Source organism: Myxine glutinosa, chromosome 11, assembly GCF_964187855.1.
Source record: "Myxine glutinosa chromosome 11, kmMyxGlut1.1, whole genome shotgun sequence".
In the NCBI taxonomy this organism is placed as follows: Eukaryota; Metazoa; Chordata; class Myxini; order Myxiniformes; family Myxinidae; genus Myxine; species Myxine glutinosa.
In genome coordinates, this window is record NC_136271.1 from 93,675,189 (window position 1) to 93,694,997 (window position 19,809).

At 45.5% G+C, this 19,809-nt stretch overlaps 1 protein-coding gene across 2 annotated transcripts in view; it reads left to right on the top strand.

Moving 5' to 3' along the window:
• Nucleotides 1-19,809, top strand: part of POT1 (protection of telomeres 1) — a 159,782-nt gene that overhangs the window by 91,645 nt on the left and 48,328 nt on the right. For both annotated transcript variants that reach the window (XM_068131538.2, XM_078786863.1), the window contains exon 9: nucleotides 1,960-2,250. In XM_068131538.2, coding sequence (XP_067987639.2) covers nucleotides 1,960-2,250 — 291 coding nt within the window. The remainder of the gene's footprint in view (nucleotides 1-1,959; nucleotides 2,251-19,809) is intronic.

The window sequence follows — 19,809 nt, forward strand, 5'->3', positions numbered from 1 at the left end:
GCTAGTGACCTCCGTTCGTCAACGTTTGCTCCAGACCTCGAAGCAGCTAGGCTTCTTCCCCGACTCACTCGCTCCGCCTTCTCTTCCTCTTCTCCCTCTTCGTCGTCGTCCGGTTCCGGTTTCATTTAAAACATTGACTTTTTTACCTTTTGAAAATAGTAACCTCTATCTCCCTTAAACGACAACAATAATAGTACATGGAATCAAAAATGTTTACAGTGGATGAAAACCACAACAACGGAAGTGACGAATCCGTAACAATAGCTTCACGTGATATTCCACCATTCACAGGTAAACAATGTTTCACAGGATATTCCACCAGCTGCATAACATGTCATCCCTGCGCGTTACTGTACAGAATGAAAACTCTCCATAGTATCTATTGGTGTGATTACCTGTCTCCCTTTTCCCCCATTGAAACAATGGCACGGCATTCATTCGCGGATTTTCATCGACATTCGTGGATTATTGCCGACATTCGCGGGTTTTGTCTGGCCATTTCCGGGACGTTCAACGACCTTTGCGGATTATCGGCGACGTTCTCGGCATTTGCGTCACCATTCGTGGATTTTGCCTCGTCGTTCGCGGTTTGGTCCTCTCTATTCGCGGATTTTCGTGACTCGGGAACCAATCCCCCCTTTTTCCATTGAAACAATGCCCTGCTATTCGTGGATTTTCCAGGAACGTATCCCCCGTGAATAGTGGGGTCCAACTGTATTAAATACCACCAGTATGACATCACAGCCCCCATTACAGACACCTTTTGAGGGCTGACCCGCACCACAGATATTGGCCTGTAGAAAAAAAGTAATACTCCAATCTGGAGTGCCACCCACCCAAGAGGTGTTCCAGAAGGGTCGCCCGAACAGAATATGCCATCAAACCTTCTATGTGGTGTGGGTTGAGCAAGGCCTTTGTTTCACAGGCCTTGATCCTGGACCACGAATGGTGATTTGTTATACCACTCGTCACTTATCAAGCTTTTCCATATAAGCAACACCACCTGCTAAAAAATATTTTGCTTTTTTAGACATCTTTCAAAAACCTATTTGCATTATCCAACGTTCCTCTGAATTTCCCTGATGTTCATATTCTTGAAATGCCCTCATTTAGTGATTGTTAAAATTCTTGAAAGCCAACTTTATTTCATGCGATGAAAGACTAAACATTGCATTGGAGTCGTCGGAAGGAACCCGAATAAACAAAGATCAAAAAAAGTCATCGGGATAGGATTCTTTGGATTCTCAGGATAGGATTCCTGGATCGGATTCGTAATTTGAATAAGTAGACACATGTGAACAAAAGGTGGGAGCGGAGGGGAAGCCGTAGCCAGAGGTACTCCTGAGGGTGTGGTGGATAGACATGCAAATTAAACATCAAATAATTTTTGAAAATTAGATTTTATTATTGCATATTTTATTTGATCTCCTGCTAGGAGAAATGTGATGTAGAAATAGTGAAATAGTGTTAGTGATGCAGAAATAGGGCAAAATGGAGAAGATTGTCTTGGGGACCGCAAGGCTAACCCCCGCTCTTGCAGGGAAAATGGCCTTAAAATGCCTGTTGTTGTTGTGTATATTTTATTTGATCATGTGATCAGTGAAAAAATAATAATTATCTTTCACTTGGAAATTTAATTACTCCAGTTGGAAATTTAATTACTAATTTGATGGAATGTTATTATACCGACCTTTGCCCGGCTCACGCCATTTTGACGCTGCGCGTCTTAATTTGTCGTTTTGTTTGCAAATGTACTTGATCATGGGGAAAGGTAGACCAGAAGATATTCAGGTAGGTCAAAATCAGGATCGATAAACGAAACAGGCCTTCCTGGGAAAAAAAAAAGGCATTCTAAAGCTGTCATTGAATGATGGAGCGTCGTGACGTTATGCTTCCTCTAATGCATCGGGTGCAAGAAAAGACAAAAAATGAAAATCACGTTTTCTTGTTTGTTTGCAGGTCCAAACCTACTGCAGTTCTTTGCAGGGTACTCAGATGCCAGGATTCTCTGCGTTGGTATTTGATGGAACAGTGGGTGCACCCATTGTTCCAAAATCAACCAGTCTCTCCTTCAGCTTTGATGCCGAACAAGAAAAAGAGGAAGTTTCAAAGTTGCGCTCGTGGATGCTTCAGACCTATTCCACGTCACTCACAAGAGGTTTGATGGACGTCAAGCCTCACTCCTTCCTGAATCTGCAGTGCCAGCTGGTGGCAATCGCCAGGGTGGATTTACGATGTTCATTGCTCAAGGTCAGACCTGTAAACCCAGCTCATAAACTGTACAGATTTCATTGTGGTTCCTGTGAAAAACATTTTGAGCTCTTGATGAAGTAAAAAAAAACATTTTTGTGTGACTTGCTAAAGTATTTGGAAAATCTGACATTGTAAAACCTCCATTTGGTCCTCACTTTGGCGTTAGGGTTATGCTTGGTATAAAGTTAATGTATAAGATAGCTTTTAAATTGGCATTACTTACAAAACATGGTTGCAGTCAAATTGTGCAAAGATTTTTTTTATTTTTTTTTACTGGTATGCAAACTTTTTCTTTTCATGATCCAAGTCCAGGTTGATGGAACAAGTGCAGGTTTCCACTCCCTGCCCTCCCCACCAAATCCTCCCCTAACCCCGACATACTTGAGATGTTTTAGGCAATATATGGTCTCTTACTCAGTGTGATGTTGCTGTCGTTAAAAGATAATTATCATATTATCTTTTAATGACGATGGAATCCCTTGTTTCAGAGAAGCTATCTTGCAACATTAGCTTTTGAGGATAACGAGATAACATGGTTATTTTTCAAAGCTCCTTTTTTTGTCGAAGAGGTTCGTCAAAGTGGCATCGAGGTCCGTCGAAGAGTGAGGTGTAATAGAGGGCATCAAGACCGATATTCGAACAGCAACGTAGCCATGCTTGTGTGATACTTTAGTTGAAGAGGATAGTATTACCTGGGTGGGGATGGCTGGTAGCAATTAGTAAATAATGTATTACAATAAAGTATTACATTATTTTGATTTCAGAAATGGACAGCCGGTTCGTGAATGACTTGGGTATAAAAATGGGAAATGGCAAACGATGAACCAATAAATTCCACATTCCTGTGCCACCTTCAGTCGAACGTCAGACATTGACAGCACGTTCATTATATTTTAATTCCAAACAGCATCATTCATTATTGGTTCACGAGTTATCAAGTGACCACTATATTCGTCATGTGTGTGCGTCTATGTGTATGTCTGTCTGTCCGCACCATAACTACCCGATGATATCATCTGATCTTGATGAAACTTGGGTGGTAGGTTAATATGATCCAGTTGTGTCCTGCCTAGAGTGGGCGTATTGTGCCCATTGTGGGCGGAGCCACGCCCGAAAAAGATTTTTTAGGGGGTAATCGAGTTCAAGCGACATCCTCTCCAAGGGGTTTAGTGGAATCTGACAGAGGTTTCGATATTTGGTTAGGCGAATGTCATGTGTCCAGCCCCACGGAGCTCGATTTTACTTCTTTTTTTTCATTTTGTTTATTTATTCATTTATTTCTTTATTTTCATTTCATGTTTCACCGAATTTTCGGTATTGTGTAGCTAACTAACCCCATAACTGATTAAACATTATTTTCTATCTCATTTCAAGGTCAGTAACCTTCGTTTTGACATTTCCGGGCCTGGTCTGTCCAGGCCTGTTTCGGTTATAGTCCGTCCTTTTTCATTGAATACCGCTCGCTCGTGAACCATCGTCATCTCCTGACTTGTTCTAATCACAAACGAATACTATAGTGTTCATATACCCTGGTTAGAATAGGTACACTGTATCCCTGTGTGTCATAAGAGGCGACTAAGAGGGTTGGCGTCAGGAAAGGCATCCGGCCATAAAAACATTGCCTCAAAAAGAGAACCATGACAATTACAACGACATATGGGCAGGGTACAGCCCGAAGTGGAGATCGGTTTCTGAGGTTTGGGACATGGAATGTAGGGACAATGACAGGGAGATCAGGAGAAGTGGTGGAAGTATTGATCAGAAGAAGAGTGGACATATGTTGTGTGCAAGAGACGAGATGGAAGGTAAGTGGTGTGAGAATGGTGAACGGTAGGCAGGGGCAGAAAAACAAGTTTGTGTGGCAAGGGTGCCCGGAGGGCGTGAATGGTGTTGGTGTCCTGTTTTCTGAGGAGTTTGTAGACAGTGTGGTGAGTGTGACTGGAGTGAGTGATAGGTTGATGATGGTGAAAATGATGATTGGAAAGCTCTTGGTGAACGTCATCTCGGGATATGCTCCGCAGGTTGGTCGGAGCGATGAAGACAAGGACAAGTTCTGGTGTGCGATAGAGAAGCTGATGGAAAACGTGAAAGATGAGGAAGTTGTTGTGGTAGGAGGAGACCTAAATGGACATGTGGGAAGGAGTATGGACGGTTTTGAGGGAGTTCATGGGGGTTACGGATATCGTGTGAGAAATGGAGAAGGTGAAAGGATTTTGGAGTTTGCTGATGGAGCTGATTTGTTGATTTGTAATACTTAGTTCCAGAAAGAGGATAATAAGCTTGTTACATACATGTCAGGTGGGTCGACGACAACCGTTGACTACCTGATGGTGCGTAGGCGAGATAGGGGGCACCTCCGGGACACCAAGGTGATCCCGGGGGAGGAGGCTGTTTCACAGCACCACTTGGTTGTCTGCGACATAAGGGTGAAAGGTGCAAGGAGAGCTCGGTGGGTGAAGTACCACCCGAGATTGAAGGTGTGGAGGTTGAAAGAGGTGACAGTAAGGCAGGCATTAAAAGAGAGGCTGAGTACGGTAGAGGATGATGTGGTTGAGCTTGAACATGGTTGGATGTCAATGAAAGATAGTCTGTTGGGAGCAGTTGGTGAGGTATGTGGATGGACAAAAGGACCACCGAGGCACTCGGAAACATGGTGGTGGGATGAGGAAGTTGGAAACAGGATTGACGAGAAGAGGAAGAAGTTCAAGGAGTGGCAGAAGGCGAAGGGTACGGGAGCAGAAAAGGCAGAGCATGAAAGTTATAAGGCAGCCAAGAAGGCTGCAAAGAAAGAGGTAGCAAAGGCGCAGGAGGCATGCATGAAAATGTTCGGAGAAAGCTTGGATTCGGAAGAGGGTCAGAGAGCGGTATTCAGGATTGCAAAGCAGATAGCGAAAGAGAGGTGTGATGTGATGGGAGTGAGTTGCTTGAAGGATGAAGTGGGACAAATCGTTGTGGACCCAGTTGGAATTAAAGGAAGATGGAAAAGATATATGGAAATGCTGTTGAATACAGAGAATGAATGGGATGGCAACATAGAGAGTAACCCAGTTTTAGGACCGGCAGAGAAGACAACTGAGAAGGAAGTTGAGGAAGTGATAAAAGCAATGAAGAGTAGAAAAGCGGGAGGGCCGACGGGAGTTGTGGGAGATATGTTGAAGGCAGCAGGAAGTTGGGGTGTGAAGAGAATGACAGAGATCTGTAATCTGGTGGTGAAAGAAGGCCGCATTCCAGTGGATTGGGAACTGAGTACCCTCTTCCCTCCATACAAGGGGAAACGTGACCCTCTGGAGTGTGGCTCGTACCGAGCGACAAAGTTATTGGAGCATGGAATGAAGGTATTGGAAAGGGTGTTGGAGAGGAGGATAAGGAAGAAGGTGAAGATCGACGAAATGCAGTTTGGATTTATGCCAGGAAGAGGAACGACAGATGCGCTCTTTATTGTGAGGCAGTTGCAGGAGAAGTACATGGAGGAGAGGAAGAAGTTGTTTCCTGGGTTTGTTGATCCGGAGAAAGCATTCGATAGGGTTCCACGCGAAGTATTGACATGGGCATTGAGGAAGTTAGGAGTGGAGGAATGGTTGATCAGAGTAGTGATGGCAATGTACAAAAGAGCGCGCACAGCTGTAAGGACGAAGGACGGGAACAGTGGTGAGTTTGAGGTGAAGGTCGGAGTGCATCAGGGGTCAGTACTAAGTCTACTACTATTTGTAGCTGTGATGGAGGTGCTGGCTCAGAACGTAACGGAGGGTTTACCGTAGGAGTTGTTGTATGCAGATGATCTGGTGTTGATTGCGGAGAGTATGGATGGACTGAAGGAAAAGATGAACAAGTGGAAGGAATGTATGGAGACAAAAGGTCTGAAGGTGAATATAGGAAAGATGAAGGTGATGGCAAGTGGTAAAGCATGTGGTGAGGTGGAAAGAACTGGGAAGTGGCCATGTGCTGTGTGCAGGAAGGGTGTCGGAGTGAACTCCATTCAATGTACAATGTGCGCTGAGTGGGTTCATCAAAAATGTAGTGGTCTGAGAGGGTCATTAACCAGTGGCAGCTACATTCAAATGTAAGGTGTGCACAGAGGGAGCTGCAGATGGAGGAAATGTTGAGTTGGATCTTGGAGATGGCGTGAAGCTGGAAGGTGTGAAAACATTTTGCTACCTCGGAGACATGCTGAATGGAGAAGGTGGATCAGACTCGGCAACGGTTGCAAGAGTGAGATGTGCATGGAAGAAGTTTCGGGAACTGAGTGGCGTGCTGATGAGGAGGGGAGTGTCGTTGAAGCTGAAGGGAAAGGTGTATGCTGCATGTGTGAGAAGTGTTATTATTTATGGGAGCGAGACATGGGTAATGAACGTAGAGCAGCAACGAAGGCTGGAAAGGGTGGAAATGTGTATGGTTCGGTGGATGTGCGGAGTATCATTGAGAGAGGAAGACAAATGATGAATTGCGAAAGATGATGGGAATAGAGCCTGTGATTGATACTGTGAAGAGGAACAGGTTGAGATGGTTTGGTCATGTGTTGAGGAAGGATGAAAGTGACTGGTTGAGAAGAGTGATGGAATTGAATGTCGAAGGAAGTAGAGGATGGGGAAGACCGAGAAAGACTTGGCTAAAGATGGTGGAAGAATAAATGCGGGCAAGGGGGTTAACAAGGAGAGATGCAGAAAATAGGGCAAAATGGAGAAGATTGTCATGGGGACCGCAAGGCTAACCCCCGCTCTGGCAGGGAAAATGTCCTTAAAATGCATGTTGTTGTTGTTGTTGTATAGTGTTCATATATATATATATATATATATATATATATATATATATATATATATTGTGAGAAACAACCTTGTTCTCACCAAATTAGTGCCCCGCCCACCACGTCACGTGACCTCCTTTCAGCCTCACGCGATTGGGTGGTGATTCGGCACGCGATTGGTGGACGGTGAGAGAGCCGGCCGCCATCTTGTGCGACGGACGTGGCTCGAAGGCGTCGAGTGGAAAATAGAACAACGGGGATTTTTTTAAGCCTCACGACAGCCGAGTTGTGCTGATCGTTTATAGTGCTGTATTTTAAGAGTGAGTAACTCCGGAAGAGAACGAGTGATTCCCGGATATCGTAGATTGGAACTGTGAGTCATATTGCCTGTGTCGTGTTTGGAGCTTCTGGTGCCGACAGTTCCTGCAGGCGTTGTGCTGTGTATTCCACTCTGTTACCATCCATTGTTTCTGAGATCGAGCCAATAAATCATCGTGCCTACCCCTAGAGGCCGGTTAAAACACAGTTGTGTTGATTGAGTTCTCTTTGTCCACCCCGTGGACTACTTGAAGCCCGGACATTAACGTCAGTATTCCGGCTGGAAGCATTTAACAGCCGGGATCCCGACAAATGGGTTGCTCGTCCAAGGATTATTCAAGTAAGAGACATTCGAACTGAGACGGGAATTCTGCAGTGGACGACATCTTCCTGCATCTGCTCATCGTTTCCTCACCAGCAGACGCCATCTTGGAGGAACTTTCTCACCAGCAGACGCCATCTTGGAGGAACTTTCTCACCAGCAGACGCCATCTTGGAGGAACCTTCTCACCAGCAGATGCCATCTTGGAGGAACCTCTCACCAGCAGACGCCATCTTGGAGGAACCTTCTCACCAGCAGACGCCATCTTGGAGGAACCTTCTCACCAGCAGACGCCATCTTGGAGGAACCTTCTCACCAGCAGACGCCATCTTGGAGGAACTTTCTCACCATAGGACGCTATCTTGTGTGGTACTTCACTACCGGATAAGTGAATAGTTTCCGGATCCCTCCAAACAAACCGACAAAAAAAAAAAAACAAAAAAAACGTGAGTTATTTGTACGTTGCATTTTTCTCATTGGCAATTTGATGTGCGTTGGTGATATTGTGTAGTTCGTGTCGTATTTCCCCAACAGAGCGTTGTGTTTGAATTACGTGTACCACCCCAATATTGTTTGCCTCCCCGGGGTGAATTGCCGTCCCATGTGGTGAAAGATATTGCTGAAATATTTCGATCCAGCCTCCTTTTAGACTCAGTGTTTTGTGCCTTGTCTTATGATAACTCGTAGCCAAGCTATGTCGACCAGAGAAGTGAGAGTTCAACCTGATCATGTTGACAGTCACGTGGGTGGCGATGTGAGCGACGCAATCAGCCTTGACCCGGTCACTAAACCCGATATGTTAGGAAGCGATCCCATCATGACTAAATGCATGCGTTCGACCTTCTGGACCGGGCTGACTCCGGTTCAACAACTCGACATGTATAACAGGGAGAATGACAGGGCAGAGGCAGAGCGTATTAAGCGAGAAGACCGAGAGCATGCGGCAGCAGAGAGAGAGCATGCGACTGTTCATGTTCGTTTGCCGGACTGGACGGGAGACACGAAGCCAGAAGCGTATCTGGAGATGGCGGAGAAGTTGTTGGCTTCCGGTGGCATTGATGAGAGCTTGTGGGTCGGCCATTTTGTTAGCCATCTATCTGAGAAGGCGAGGGAGGTATATGCGAGGATGGCAACCGAGGACGCAAACAAATACAGGAAATTGAAGGCCGAGATTTTGAACGCCTATGCGGTGTCCGCGTGTATTTATAGGCGTAATTTTTTCAGTTGGACTCGTCAGTCCAGTCAAACCTATGAGGAACATTCGCGGGTCTTGTTGGAACAGCTGCAGAGATGGTTCAAGGGGAGCAAGGTTGAGTTACCTCCAGCGGTTGCGGAACTCCTGGTGCGTTACCGTATCGATCAACAGCTTCCGCCTGACTTAGCGTTGTTTCTTGTCGACAAAGACACTGTTTCCTTGTCAGACTGCGTCAACCTTATTGATAAACATGTTTTGGCGTGCAAAATGTTGCAAGTCACGCAGTCGCGTCGTAAGACGGAGGATTCTGCGATCGAGACCGCCCCCCGTCTGCCCGGCGGCTGGATCGAGGGGAAGGGTTCTCCGATGCCCTCCACTGGTGGCGGTCGCGAGCTGCAGGCCAGGGCACGGCCCTGGTGCGATTTCTGCAAACGCGTGGGGCACGGTGGAGACCGCTGCTTCTCTAACCCAGCTAGTCCGGCCTACCGAGGCAACCCTGCTGTTAAATCGGAGGGAGGTCAGTGGAGGTCATCAACTGGGCCCTCGCACACGACGGTGGCATCGGTGACAGAGGTCACTGCCACCGAGGCTAATTCCATTCATCCTCTGTATCAGGATTATTCAGGGACAGCCTTAGTGGGTGGCCCTGATTCGGTGCTGAAGTTTGAGGCCCAATACCTTCGGGATACTGGGGCGACACTGTGTGTTCTCCGGGCGGGGGTAGTTCCGGCCTCTCAGATGCGTTATACCGGCGAGTATATCATCCTTCGGGGCATTAACCAGGTTCCTGGCCGGTATCCCCTTGCCCTCCTCGAGGTCCGGAGTGACCTTTTTACGGGTCCAATGACCTGTGCGGTGGTACCCTACTACCCGGTACCCGGGGTCTCCTTGCTGATTGTCAATGATGCCATGGCCAGGGAGGAGTCATTGACTCTGACCTGTGGGGTGGTCACTAGATCCCAGAGTAAACAGGCGGAGAGAGTGGCGGAGTCAGACATATCTTCACTCTGGCCCGAGGAGCCTAGCGCCTCGACTCCAGTTCCCGACGGTGACGTTGCGTCAGTTGAAGTCCACCCGAGCCTCCCGTCAAGCCAACCTCAGGTGCCGTGCTCCTCAGGGACCGCTCCCGCCTGTAACACGGGGACCCCAGCTACGTGTTCGCCGGTCGGCGAATCCGGGGAGGAGGATCAGTCCTCCGAGGCGGTTAGCGACCTCAGTTCTGGGCCGGAAGTCACTCCCGCATTGTCTGCGGTAACCAGTTTAGTGGAGGATCAGCACTTCGATCCCCCCCTTGCCATCCTCGGGGAAATGGGAGAAGACTCCGAGCCGGGACGGACAGGCTACTATGTGAATGGTGCAGGTGTGCTGATGCATAAGTATTCCCCAAAGAACATGTCCTCCACCCAGACGTGGAAGGTTCGACACCGAGTTGTCGTACCGGGGAGGCATCGTCAGTCAGTCATGCAATTGGCCCATGACAATATTTCCTCGGGTCATGTCGGAGCTGCCAAGACCTTAGCCAAGGTCAAGAATCAGTTCATATGGCCCGCCATGTCGCGAGACATCAAGCGCTATTGCGCTAGCTGTCCTATTTGTCAACGACTCGGAAAAGGAGTGAAGGTTTTCAAGGCACCCCTAAAGCCCCTCCCCGTGATCAGTCAGCCTTTACAGTTTGTTGCCGCTGATTTTGTCGGACCTTTGCCCAAAACCAGTTCCGGGAAACGCTATTTGCTCCTCGGTCCGTTTTCCCTCCTGTAAACGCTTTCCCCAACTTGAGTTTGGCCCCCTTGTCTCTCTATTGTGCTTTGTGTGAAGTGTAACTCTTGTGGGGTAGATATTAATGTGGTGTATTGTGTTTAATATTGTGTTGTGGATAAACCTTGTTCATTGTATAAGCCTGTTAACGATTACCGCCATCATATTGCCATGTGATTTGCACCTACTACAAATACTGGTTTCAAAACGCCGTCTATCCGACGGGTTTTTTACTTAGGTGGGGAGGACTGTGAGAAACAACCTTGTTCTCACCAAATTAGTGCCCCGCCCACCACGTCACGTGACCTCCTTTCAGCCTCACGCGATTGGGTGGCGATTCGGCACGCGATTGGTGGACGGTGAGAGAGCCGGCCGCCATCTTGTGCGACGGACGTGGCTCGAAGGCGTCGAGTGGAAAATAGAACAACGGGGATTTTTTAAAGCCTCACGACAGCCGAGTTGTGCTGATCGTTTATAGTGCTGTATTTTAAGAGTGAGTAACTCCGGAAGAGAACGAGTGATTCCCGGATATCGTAGATTGGAACTGTGAGTCATATTGCCTGTGTCGTGTTTGGAGCTTCTGGTGCCGACAGTTCCTGCAGGCGTTGTGCTGTGTATTCCACTCTGTTACCATCCATTGTTTCTGAGATCGAGCCAATAAATCATCGTGCCTACCCCTAGAGGCCGGTTAAAACACAGTTGTGTTGATTGAGTTCTCTTTGTCCACCCCGTGGACTACTTGAAGCCCGGACATTAACGTCAGTATTCCGGCTAGAAGCATTTAACAGCCGGGATCCCGACAATATATATATATATATATATATATATATATATATATACATATATATATATATATATATATATACATATATATATATATATATATATATATATATATGTATATATATATATATATATATATATGTATATATATATATATATATATATATATATATATATATATTGTAACGGTTCTGAGAAGTGTAACGGTTTTTTTTGAGAAGTGTAACAATTTTGGAGGAAGTGTAACGAATGTGAAAACGTTACAATGTGAACGTTACAAAAGTATGGTAACACCCTGGTAATGTAAATAATGGTCGCAGCCGTCCTCCTAGTTAATTCCATGAAACTTACACGCAGGTCACGATATATCTTTTTAAATAGTGTATTTCCTTATTCTATGTAGGCTAAATATGTGTTTCCCACTAGATTGACTTTGCATTGTATCAAACAAAATAAGCATAGGCCCTTGCAATTTCCCCAAACATCTCCGCTCTCCAAAGTTCTTTTAAAAAGGGTGCGAGTTGTGTTCAATCCCGCAAGCCGCCATTGCCCATGTGCTAACCTCGGAGAAGAAAGGCGTGTCTCCACCTCGTCATAGAGGGGAGGAGTGAGCCAGCCCTAACAGCCAATCAGCACCGCGGTGAGCGACCCGGTAGGCGTGCCCTCGGAGCCGGCGGCTTGATTCCGCCCGAGGTGATAAAAGCGACTGGAAGGGACTGCTTCACCAGATGAGAGATCAGATGACTTGGGAGTTGGGAGATGACCTGGGAGAGGAGCGAAGAGGCGGCACCAAGAGGAGCGGTGAGATGCGAAACGCTCCAAGCCAAAGAGGAGAGGTACTCGGAAAGGAAACCAGCTTTGGAGAGACGCGCTGAAAGGAGGGAGACGGCTCCACCAGGAGGAGAGGAGCAGGTGTGCCCGAGCCAGCGCGTGACGTCTACAGCAGCGGATACGCGACGAAGGGTTTTCCCGCCAAAAACCGCGAGGAATTCAGAGCTGCTGCCTCCGACCCTCCTCCCTCTCCAGCAATCCACCTCAAGCCCTACCTGCCTGCAATATCCCCCGAGTAAGTGTGAACGTCGTCTGTCCTACTCGTTGTCTTGGGGTTAAGTAAAATGAATAGTGTAAGTTAACAATTCGCTGTGTGACTGCTTCTTCCATCCATTGCTTGTGTGTGTATAATAAATCTGTTCTTCCTCCGTACTCTGTCTTCTTCTTCTTTTTCATTCTCTTTCGGTCGTTTTAGAGGTTTCCCGATTGAATATCTGTGGAGCGATCTGGTCAACGTTCGGGTGAAATCGGGTTCTAATCGGGGAGTAACTGTTCGGACGCGGTAATACCAACCGCTCGGTAAAATAACATCTAAAAACCGCGTCTGCAACAATATATATATATATATATATATATATATATATATATATATATATATATATATATATATATACACAGTCATACCCCGTTTTATGCCATTTCGACCTACGTCAAATCCGACTTTACTCCACTCCCCCAGAGTAAATTTCAGTTCAGCGAACGTCATTATGTGTGACTTTACGTCACTCCTACGGACATGAAAAAAATTAATTTTTCCTTAAAAATATATTTAAAATAAATAAAATAGTACATAAATTAACAATAAAAGAAGCTAAAAAACAATTTCAAATACAATAAAAAGCAATTTAAAAATATTTTTAAAATGTACGTACAGTATACTGTATGTATGCGCAGCTGCTGGTTCTCATTCAAAACAGAGGCGACGTACAGTATTCCTTTACTGTGTCTGTGTTAGCCATGGGTCCAAAGAAGGATCGTGCTAGTGTTTCCAAGCGTAATGTGGTTACGATGGAAGATAGGTTAAATCTGATTAAAAGGTATGAAAAAGGTGAAAAAGTGTCGGTGATAGCGCATAGACCTTATCGCGAATCGGAACCGCAATGCGTCATGGGATCGGAAAGGGGCAATAGTGCCGCCGGCGGTCGCTGTCACTTTGACAGACTGCTTGTTTACATTGACACACTACGTAATCCTTACCACTTTAAACTACTTTTAGGACTTTTTTACTGTGACAAATTAACTGTGAACTGTGATCAGCTCATGAGCCAGTATTTGCAAGCCAAGGACACCGTCGCAAAACTGAAAGCCGCCATTGCAGTATGTAACAAGAAGCTTACTGTTTCGGACATAGCAAACTGTGATGAACTTGTGAAACTTTATACAGGTTTACCTAGTTATGACCTGTTTAAGTGGTTATTAGCAGAAGTATCCCCTCATGCACAGAACCTTCATTATTATAAGGGGAAATTATCAATGGAAGACAAGACCTGGCAAATAAACAATACTACAAAACTCGGAGTTAAGCGATCTCAATCTTTAGAGGATCAACTACTCATGACACTCATGAAGCTTCGGCTTAATCTTTGCGAGGAGGACCTCGTATTTCGCTTTGGATTAGGACAAAGCACCGTCTACCAAGTTTTGTTCGCAAGTGTACAGCCAATATAAGTCAAGACCTACTCTCAAGTGCCTTGTTGGTATTACACCTAGCGGAACAATTTCATACATTTCCAAACCTACAGGAGGAAACACGTCGGACAAAAAAATTGTGAAGATGACGAACATTGTCGACAAGTTCCAGCCCGGCGATATTTGTATGGCCGATCGAGGTTTCAACATTCAGGAACTGTTCTTGCATAAGCAGGTTGTTTCTCTTCTCCAATGGGAACCCCCCTTTCCCTCAAATATTTCTTTAAATCGCTGGATTTTAATGCCAAAAAACGCTGAATTTCTTTCACATTAGCCATCTTCCTTTCCGTAAACACAGCGTCGATCGTAGACAGACGCTTCCTCTTCGGGGTTCGTGTTTACCTTTGCCCCCTTTTTGATCCCATCATGCTTTGCGGTGGAGCGCCCTCTGTTGATATTTACCAATTCGCGATAAGGTCTATGCCTTAGGGCTGCCACGGTCGACGGTATCGACCATCATTCATGATCGGGAACGTATTCTCGCATACGTCACTGAAAAAGCGCCGCCGGATAAGACTGCTAAAATGTGTGTTTGTGTTCAGAAGAGACGCCATGTTTAAGGTGAATAACATAATCTAATGAATTTTATTTATTATTCTTTACAAATTCATTTATTAATTGTGTTCATTACTCATTAAAAAATATGACTAAAATGTGTTTTTAGTGTTCTTTAAGGTTTAGCGATAGTTATATACTTTGACGAGTTATTTACTCGAGTTGTACGGTGGTTGTCTTCATTTTAAGGCATTACGCCCGGTTCACATCAAAAACCGAGTTACGTCACGGCTTATGGAACCAATTAATGATGTAGGCCGGGGTATTACTGTATATATATATATATATATATATATATATATATATATATATATATATATATATATATATATATATATATATTTATATATATGTACCAGTATACAGTCGTGGCCAAAAATATTGGCACCCTTACTTTTGTCAAATAATGCACCATTTCTTCCAGAAAATTGTTGAAATTAAAAAAAAAATTTGTGTCCACAGTTGTATTTCTTTGGTTTGCAGTGGAACAAAACAAAAAGAGCTGAAAAAATTACTACTTCTTAGCGTATTCCACACAGAAATCCTAAAATCGCCCGGACAATGTTATTGGCACCTTTTAGAAGTTGTTAGAAATAATTAGATTTCAAGCAGGTGATTCTCCTTTACTTTGGAATTGAACTCACCTATGGTGAGTTGCAGGTGCCTGCAATTTAAAAATCACTCATTCAACCAGTTTGAATCCCTGGTGTTGGCTTAGCGGCTAGGGTGCCAGCTTAGGATCCGAGGATCCCGGGTTCGAATCCTGGTCGATCGCTGAATTAACGCCAGGGGGGTTGTCTCAGCCTGTCATCCTTCCGAGGTCGGCTAATTGAGTACCAGTTCACTGGTAATTCCCTGCTTGTCGTAAAACGCGACAAAAAGGGTTGGCGGCAGGAAGGGCATCGGCCAACCCCCGCTTTGCGGGGAAAAATGGCCTCCAAAGGTGTTTATTTTTTTTTTTGTAACCAGTTTGAATAGAGAAAAGGAGTCATTCTGCTGTTTTGAGTCACTGTGTGTACCGCAATGAGCATGGAGAAAAGAAAGAAAAATGAATGAATGATCGTTTTAAGGCCATTTTCCCCGCTAGAGCAAGGGTTAGCCTTGCGGGCCCCATGACAATCATGGCTCCCTGTTTGAGGCAATGTTTTTATGGCCGGATGCCCTTCCTGGCGCCAACGCTTAGTTGCCTCTTACGATGCGCAGGGATACGGTGTACCTATTCTAAACCGGGGTACACACCGGGATAAGAAAAGGAGAATTGTCTGTACATGGAGAAAAGAAAGAAAAGCAGAGAATTGTCTGAGGAGGTCAGACACAAGATTGTAACCAAGCATGGACAATCTCAAGGCTACATGTCCATCTCCAGAGACCTTGATGTTCCTGTGTCCACCATACGCAATGTTATGAGGAAGTTTAAGGCCCATGGCACTGTAGCCAACGTACCTGGACGTGGCCGAAAGAGAAAACTTGATCGAAGATTGCAGTGAAGGATTGTGAGAATGGTGGAGAAAGCACCTCGATCAACTGTCAAACAGATTCAAGCTGACCTTCAGACACAAGGTACGACAGTTTCAACCCGCACCATCCGTCGCCAACTCAATGAAAGGGGGTTCTATGTTAGGAGACCCAGGAGGACCCCACTGCTGAGAAAGCCCAACTGGAGTTTGCCAAAACACACCTGAACAAGCCAAAATCCTTCTGGGAGAATGTCCTGTGGACAGATGAGACCAAATTAGAGCTTTTTGATTAAACACATCATCTCTATGTTTACAGAAAACAGAACGAAGCCTTCAAAGAAAAGAACACCTTCCCTACAGTCAAACATGGAGGAGGTTTAGTGATGTTTGGGGTTGCTGTGCTGTCTCTGGCATTGGGTGCCTTGAATGTGTGCATGGCATCATGAAATCAGGAGATTACCAAGGCATTTGGGAGCGCAATGTTCAACCCAGTGTCAGAAAGCTGGGTCTCCATCGAAGGTCATGGGTCTTGCAGCAGGACAGTGACCCCAAACACACTTCAAAATGCACCCAGGAATGGTTCAAGACAAAACGCTGGACTGTTCTGAATTTCCCAGCAATGAGTCCAGATCTAAATCCCATTGAACACCTCAGGGGAGATCTGAAAACAGCATTTGCGAGAAGGCACCCTTCAAATCTAGGCGAACTGTAGCAGTTTGCACAAGAAGAGTGGGACGAACAGCCAGTGGAGAGGTGGAGGAAGCTCATTCATGGCTATAGGAAGCGTGTGACTGCAGTTATTTTGTCCAAAGTCTGTGCTACAAAATATTAAGTCTCGGGTGTCAATAATTTTGTCAATGCCATTTCTTTTTATTTTCTGATTTAAAAGGATTTATTAAGTTCTGAATCAAAACAAAGGTTCTGTTATATTAACAGTGAAATATAGAATTGTGGAGACCAAATACTTTTGTTAATTTCAACTTAATTTTTAGAGAAAATTGTGTTATTTGAAAAAAGTGTTGGTGTGTGTGTGTGTGTGTGTGTGTGTGTGTGTGTGTGTGTGTGTGTGTGTGTGTGTGTGTGTGTGTGTGTGTGTGTGTGTGTGTGTGTGTGTGTGTGTGTGTGTGTGTGTGTGTGTGTGTGTGTGTGTGTGTGTGTGTGTGTGTGTGTTTGTGTGTGTGTGTGTGTGTTTGTGTTATTTTGTTTTTTTTAAATCCGCAACCCTCTAGCTTTATTTGGGTTCACCGTTTCCTTGAATCCTTCTCTTGTATGACATGCACCAAGTCTGCATTGTATGACATTAACCAAGTCTGCATTGTGTGACATGCACCAAGATAATTAAATAAAGAGGTTGATACACATTCACGATGTTTATTTTCACTCCATTCCCCATCCTGCATCAGTACAATATGTTTCACTTGTTCCCATCCGGCCGGTCTGTGCAACCACTGCTGTGGTATATCGATTGACTATCTCGACCTCGTCCGTTCTGCGTTTATTCCGTTTTGACAACTGCGCCGGCAGTTGACCGTGCGGCCTTGGGAGAAAATTGTCAGTTTCCAAAACTTTCTTGTATCTGCAGCGCACTCCAACCCGCACATTACAACGTGCCGTTAGCCTCTTCAGGCCTTGGGATGTTTAAAGGATTCCTGACACAACATCTGAAACGCTATTCGTTTTCAAAGTTATTTTCACTTACGATCTGAAATTCATGTTTTTCCCCCAAGGTCTCTGCATTTCCTCAGTGACGATTTAGATTGATGGAGCCATTTATATTTAATCAACCAAACACTTGAGACATGCGGCTGGACTCCTCAGTGTGTCTATCTTTTTACGAAAGCCGAAATACAGGTATGTAATTCTACATGACCATAAATTAGGACTACCTGCTTGCTTTAATACACGGTGGCATTCAATGTGGGAGTCGATACCCGCAATTAATGATGCAACTCAAACCGAATTTGATGTTCGTCTAAAGTTTAGTGGCAAAAATTTAATTTTCCAGTTTTCTCGCCTCGCAATCGCTTTGGTCATTTAATACACCGCATTTGGAATGTTTTCACGAAAGGCCTTGGTGGCATTACCATGAACAACAATTTGAGGAAAGGGTAAACGTGAAAGCTGGTGGGGAGAGAAGGAAGAAATAAATGTTTCAAAGACTGGGAGGAACAGGATAACAGAGATCAGTGAATTCAGGGCTGCGATCGAGGAAGTGATGTCCATGGGGCAAAAATGTGAAATGTTTGTGAGGAAGGGAGATACAAAGAAGAGTATAAAAAGAGCAAAGATGAAGAGGTCCCTCTCCCCTCTTCTTCTCCGTCTCTCAACCCTCTTCTTCTGCATCCCTCACCATTCTACTTCTTCATGGCCCTCTCTCATCTTCTTCTCCATCCCTCTCCCCTCATCTTCTCTGCCTTAGTTCTCCCATCTCCGCCTTCATTCTCTCCCCCCCACCACCCCATCTACACCTCCGTTCCTCCCTGGTTTTCCTCTCTGTCTCCACCTCTGTTCCTCCGACCTCTTCTTCTCCATCCTGCTCTCCTTCTTTTTCACCGTCACTCTCTCCCTCCTCTTCTCCGGCCCTCTCCCCTCTTCATTTCCGTCCATCTCCCATCTTCATATCTGCTCCCGTCTTTGTCTTTGTCCCCCTCCCATATTCATCTGCATCCCCCTACCATCTTTGTCTCCACCCCCTTCCATCTTCGGCTCTGTCCCCATTCCATCTTCATCTCCGTCACCCTTCCGTCTTAGTCTCCGTCCACTTCCCGCCTTCCTCTCTGCCTCCGTTCCTCCCGCGTCTTCCTCTCCTGTCCTCCCCCGCCTTCCTCTCTGCCTCCGTTCCTCCCGCGTCTTCCTCTCCTGTCCTCCCCCGCCTTCCTTTCTGCCTCCGTTCCTCCTGCGTCTTCCTCTCCTGTCATCGCCCGTCTTTCTCTCTGGCTCTGCCTCCGTTCCTTTCCCGTTTTCCTCTCTGTTCCACCCCAATCTTCATCTCTGCCCTTGCCTCCATCCTTCGCCTGTGTAAATATGTTAACCAGAAGTTGTAGACATTTTCATGCCTCCGCCGACGAAGTCGCTGGAGTCATTGTTTTCGGATTGTCCTTCTGTCCATGATAGGTTTTTGTTGCCACAATAACTTAAGAACAGCTGAAGGGATCAAAGTCAAACTTGGTACATTATAATGATGCAAAGACGAACTGATTAGGTTTTGGCATCAAAAGGTCAGGGCAAAGGTCAGAGTCTGGAATAGGTTTTCGTTACCACGGTAACTTAAGAACGGCTGAAAGGAACCAAGTCACACTTGGTGCAGGTATGTATAATGATGTAAATTAAACGGATTAGATCATGGGGTCAAGAGGTCAAATGTCAAATGTCCTCCTTAGGTAAAAATCCTGTTACCGTGATAACTTGTGAACGAGTGATGGGATTTTGACCAAACTTAGTGAATGAATGAATGATCGTTTTAAGGCCATTTTTCCCCGCAAGAGCATTGCGCGCCCCATAACAATCATGTTTCCCTGTTTGAGACAGTTTCCCTGTTTTTATGGCCGGAAGCCCTTCCTGACGCCAACCCTTAGTCACCTTTTACGACACGCAGGGATACCTATTCTAAACCAGGGCACACACCCAGATCATTCATCCCAGCAAGCTGGTACTCGATTTGCCGACCACTGAAGGATGACAGGCTGAGTCAACCGCCCTGGCATTAATTCAGCGATCGACTGGGATTCGAACTCGGGATCCTAGGATCCCAAGCCTGCACCCTAACCGCTAAGCCAACACCAGGCTAACTTTGACCAAACTTAGTATAAGTATTGTTATGTCAGGGGGGTAGAGTGATATATAGAGTCAGATAGATCTGTATAAATATCATGCTTCGACTGTCGCGATAGGGAATCTACCTTGTAATAAG